The 5,992-nt window shown below is 35.7% G+C and overlaps 1 protein-coding gene across 1 annotated transcript; it reads left to right on the forward strand.

The window, feature by feature from the left end:
- Nucleotides 1-1,251: 1,251 nt before the first annotated feature.
- On the forward strand, nt 1,252-5,485 carry LOC111058583. The gene is made up of 2 exons (XM_022346124.2): nt 1,252-2,536; nt 3,120-5,485. The coding sequence occupies exons 1-2, from the start codon at nt 2,305-2,307 to the stop codon at nt 5,132-5,134; spliced, it is 2,247 nt and encodes a 748-aa protein (XP_022201816.2). The 5' UTR covers nt 1,252-2,304; the 3' UTR covers nt 5,135-5,485.
- Nucleotides 5,486-5,992: the final 507 nt, after the last annotated feature.

The following is a 5,992-nucleotide window of genomic DNA, read 5'->3' on the forward strand; positions in this document are numbered from 1 at the left end:
TAAATACAACTAAATTATTATGTCGGTACAGTTTATGACAGTACTGTCAGAGACAAGACAAGAAATCTTATGCTTAACCTTCATCTATGGTACTGTCTATAACCGATAACTGATTCTGCAGCAGTTGGAATCTCTGCCGCTAGATGGAGGTAATCACCGGATGAAGCATCAATACCTTTGAAATAGCAGACTACCCCAGGTGGGAAGTGGTTGATAGTGGGCGTGTGCTTGGGACTATGACTATGATGAGGGGGAACTGGTTTAGCTCTTGAAGGAACTAGTTTAGTTCCCCCCCCCCTCAGGTGGTGAAGGGGGCGAGGTTGTCACTTAAAGCCGGTCCCCTCTTGTGTCCCCTCTCTGATGGGGGGGGGGGGGTTGTTGGCCTTGGCGCTGGTCCCCGGACCCAGAGGGGCAAGGCCACAACACTGTTTGGGTACACTGTACCTGTAATATCTTACTACTCTCAAAACGTGAATTTCAGCTGAGAGTAGGATCCCATGGACCACTACTCTTGTGCAGGTTTGTGCAGGTTTCCACGTTTTGAGCACCTCTAGATCAGGAGTTATAATAGATTTTTGATTTATCATACAGTACATGGGTTATACTATGAGTGGGAATTACTTGAGAACTGTGATGGCTCAAGATGTGAATTTCTGCTGAGAGTAGCTTCTCATAGACCTCTACTCTTTTGCAGGTTTCCACGTTTTGAGCAACCCTGGTTCAGGAGTAATAATCAATTTTTGATTTATCATATATAGTACATGAGACATACTATGAGTGGGAATTACTTGAGAACTGTGATGACTCAAAATGTGAATTTCTGCTGAGAGTAGCTTCTCATAGACCTCTACTCTGGTGCAAGTTTCCTCGTTTTGAGCACCTCTAGTTCAGGAGTTATAATCGATTTTTGATTCATCATATAGTACATGGTACATACTATGAGTGGGAATTACTTGAGAACTGTGATGGCTCAAAACGTGAATTCCTGTTGAGAGAAGCTTCTCATGGACCTCTACTCTTGTGCAGGCTTCCACGTTTTGAGCACCTCTAGTTCAGGAGTTATAATCGATTTTTGATTTATCATATAGTACATGGGACCTGCACATGAGTGGGAATTTCTCGAGAACTGTGATGGCTCAAAACGTGAATTTCTGCTGAGAGTAACTTCTCATAGACCTCTATTCTTATGCAGGTTTCCACGTTTTGAGCACCTTCAGTTCAGGAGTTATATTCGATTTTTGATTCATCATATCGATGGTGTAGGATGGAAACCTTCTATGTCAAAAAATATCAAAATTGTGTTTTTGTTGAATATCTCTACAAAATATTGCTGTGCATGCTTGACAAAACTCCTATGGCAATACAACATCAAATAACAGCTGTAAAGTGAAAACTATAAAAACCTTCTATGTCAATTGCTAAAATCCTGCTGTGGAAACCTTCTATGTTCAAAAGCAATTAAATATACGGAAAACTCCCAAGTCATTTACTGAATTTCTGCTGCGGAATCCTTCTATGTTCACCAATTATGGTATTGTGAAAACCTTCCATGTCAATGTACTGCTGCAACAAACTTCTATAGTCAACAGCTGGTATACAGATTCTATCGTGTTTTTGCTTCTCAGTTATTTGATTGTTGTTAGTTAAGCAGTATTTAAAGTGAGGTTAAATTTCAGCATTTTCTACCAAAGTTGTAGTTCTACCAAGAAAGTGATGCATAATGTTTACTTCAATAACGGAGAAAATTTTAAGAATGGTTCTCCCAAGCATTGAAAATACAGGTAAGCAATTCACATCATTATAGGCTATCAGTATCAGAACAATATTTTTCATGCAAATTATTTTCTACACTCAATTTACAAAGTAATTAGGTGCCACGTGTGTTCTATTAGAACAGAATTATCAATAAACAAACATATTGAGCTGTAATTTTAATAGTACAAGATAGTTAAGCCAGGTTAAGAACAATATTACGATAGACAACAACAATCCCGTACTATAAAATTATTTATTACTTATATTATTTATTTACATTGTTCATTTCAGTTGTATCACTTGGAAATTAGTGGTAATACTTTGCTGTCACATAAATAGGCCTATAACCACCTACTTCATTACCCACACACAAGTATAGGACTCATGTAGGCTAAATAAAATACACTAAGAAACGACCCAGCTCTACTGACAAAACTCATCATACAAATATCTTCACAATCGGTGATATATTTTTTATCGGTGATAGTAGCCCTATTATCGAAGTGAAGACTCATGTAGGCTACATTTTTGACAACAAAAACCTACTCAATGCTTTTTCATCTTATCCAGAAACCTCTATCAATATGCAACAATCTATTTGTTTTTTCAGGTGAAGACCACACTCCATTAATTCCAGATACTGATCAGTTACAAATTACATCTACCTCATTGGATTACTGTTCATCAACACTTGATTTACCAGAAGAGAGTGTTGTAGATCTACCAGTGTGCAATTTGGAGGACATCATTATTCAAGATGAACCAGTCTATACTATCATAAGTGAGTATTATATTTACACCTAGTTACCATACTTGAATTTTGAGCGCCTAATGATAGACTATTCTTATCAAAGAATATCATTGAAGCTGTTCAATGCAATGCCACATTTGGCAAGATTTCTGCATGAATCAAAATTCAAACATAATTTGGAATGACCCTCTGTACTCCCTCACAGACTTCTTATCAATGGAAAATTGTTTCTAATATAAGAGTGTTAGGCTATTAATTAGCCACAATAAAAAAATCTAATAGCATTTTATATAATACAGTTAATTACATTTTGGAATTTTATTTCTCTAAGATACATTTCGGTTGTTAAATAATGAAACAACTCAAAATGTTGTCTTAATCATTGATTTTTAGCGTATTATAGAGAAATAGAATTGTGATACTGTATTATGTGAATAAGAATTATTTATTGTTCTGAATGTTTTCATTTTTGACCCACTAAACAAGGTTTTTATTGTATAGTGTATTCATTTATATTGATCTTTTCAAATGTAGCCTATAATTGTCTATACTTGAATGAATAAAATCATTTTAATTTCTATATAATTATACTTTTTTTGTAATTGTGTTCCAGGTGAGAACATAACAACAGAAGTTGATAATGACACCACAGAAAATCATTTTGAGCTTGATGAGGAAAACATGATGATGGATGTAGGTTGTTCTACTATCTCTACTGAAATTCAGATACCCCAATGTGATGATGAAGAATGTGATATTGATGATCCCGATTATGTTTTAGAAAATAATGATGATGATGATTTTGATGAATCAGATTATGTTTTAGAAAATAATGAAAATTCTGATGGCAAGACAGAAGATGGCACAACTACAGAGAATGAAAATACTGTTGATCCAGTTACTAAAAAACGAAAAGGGATATGTAATAGGAATGAATGGAAACGTTATAAAATGCAAGCACTTCGAGAGAAAGGCAAAAGTTACATAGGCAGAGTCAGAAGAAAGAACAAGAAAGAAGAAGAAGTAGAAAAGAAAGAACGAAAAATGGGACCAAGGTGCAAATCATCATTTTGTAAAACCTGTAAGAAGAGATTCTGTCCTGAAATAAGTGATGAAACACGTAAGGAAATTTTCACTCACTTTTGGTCTGTACTAAATTGGGATCAAAGGAGAGCTTGTGTTGCATCTTTAGTTGACTGTATTCCACCAAAGCAAAAACGTCGAATTGAGTCTGGAGATCGTAGAGGTGCCACATTCCATTACTTTTTGAAAGTTGGGACTGAAAGGAAAGAAGTTTGTCGAGAAATGTTCTGCAATACTTTTGCTTTAGGAGTTTGGAGTGTAAAAAACTGGGCAAAAAATGTTGTTCATGGTATGAACCAAAAGCTTACATGTAACAACCCTGGCAGGCAGGTTCGTATTGGAAACAATGATTCTAAAAGAGACTTTGTTGTTTCCTTTGTTAATTCAATCCCAAAAACTCCTTCACACTACTGTCGGAAAGACACAGGGAAATTGTATTTGGAAAATAGTTTCCACTCAGAAATGGAGTTGTACAGACTGTACAAGGCTAAATGTGATGAATCTGGCAATGAATCTTTAAGCAGGTTTACATTTAATAAAATTCTGTGTGAGATGAATGTTGCATTGTTCCAGCCACGAAAAGATCAATGTGATAAGTGTTGTCAATACAAAGTCGGTAATTTGTCAGAAGAGCTGTATGGAAAGCATGTTGAAGCCAAGGATCAAGCACGTAAAGAAAAAGAAAATGACAAACGCCAGGCTGCTGAAAATAAATTTATTGCATTGTGTGTTGATGTTCAAGCAGTCAAGTTATGCCCATTTTTGAAAGCTTCTGCAGTTTATTTCAAAACGAAACTATGCAACCATAATTATACTGTGTACAATTTGAACAATTCTGAAGTAGACTGTTACTGGTGGAGCGAGGTTGAAGGGGAACTAAAATCATCAAACTTTACAAGTTTGTTGATTGCACATTTGAAGGAGTTGATAAGTAACTGGAATCCATCAATTTCTAGAATCATAAAAATATGGAGTGATGGTTGTGGATATCAAAACAGGAATAAAGTTTTATCAAATGCTTTGTTAAATCTAGCAGTTGAGACAAATTTCACCATCCACCAGAAATATCTGCATGTCGGTCACACGCAAATGGAGGTAGACTCTGTACATGCCACCATAGAAAGACGTCTTGCCAACAGAGAAGTATACTTGCCATCAGACTATGTGTCAGTAACAAGAGAAGCTAGGTTGAAACCATTTCCATACAGAGCTCACTCTGTAACATTTGATTTCTTCAAGGACTACACCACCAATGAGTTGTACCCTTCTATCAGACCTGGAAAAAAGGTATCCGACCCCACAGTGAATGATGTTTGCGAATATTTATATCTCCCAACTGGAGAAATAAAATACAAATTGCATTTTGATGAAGAATTCCAGGTACTACCACGTCGCCCAAAATCAACTCTGTTGGGTAATTTTGTCTATCCTGATTCATACAAGACAAGGATAAAAATTGCTGACTCAAAATGGGAGCATCTACAGCAATTGAAGGCAGTCATACCCAAGGATGTCCATTCATTTTATGATTTACTTCCTCATTGACAGCCTGTTAAAACATTTTGAACATTAATGATCTTTTTTATTTTTTATACTCAATACTAATCAATTCAGTTTCAATAAAAATGTTTTTCATACCAAATTCATCCACATTCAATTTATTTCATTACTACCCAAATGGAAACCTCCTATGTCCATATTTTCAGCAATATTTTTGATGCCAAACCGTCTATGTCAAATTCCCCTGAAGTTAATATAAATTTTTCTACAAAGTTACTTTTATTTGTAATATAAATTTCTAATTGTACTCAGAAATCAATATCTGCAAAGGAATTGGCTTAGAAGCTATTTTAGAGAGTTATTTCTTCCTCCTGAAAAAAGGAGGTTTTTGACTTAGAAGGTTTTCACGTTCTGAGCACCTCTAGTTCAGGAGTTATAATCGATTTTTGATTTATCATATATAGTACATAAGACATACTATGAGTGGGAATTACTTGAGAACTGTGATGGCTCAAAACGTGAATTTTTGCTGAGAGTGGCTTCTCATTGACCTCTACTCTTGTGCAGGTTTCAACGTTTTGAGCGCCTCTAGTTCAGGAGTTATAATCGATTTTTGATTCATCATATATTACATGAGACATACTATGAGTGGGAATTACTTGAGAACTGTGATGGCTCAAAACAACAATTAATGTTGAGAGAAGCTTCTCATGGACCACCACTCTTGTGCAGGTTTCCACGTTTTGAGCACCTCTAGTTAAGGAGTTATAATCGATTTTTGATTTATCATATGGTACATGGGATATACTATGAGTGGGAATTACTTGAGATCTGTGATGGCTCGAAACGTGATTTTCCTGCTGAGAGTAGCTCCTCATAGACCTCTACTCTTGTGCAGGTTAC

The sequence above is a fragment of the Nilaparvata lugens genome, chromosome X (assembly GCF_014356525.2).
Source record: "Nilaparvata lugens isolate BPH chromosome X, ASM1435652v1, whole genome shotgun sequence".
NCBI lineage: Eukaryota > Metazoa > Arthropoda > Insecta > Hemiptera > Delphacidae > Nilaparvata > Nilaparvata lugens.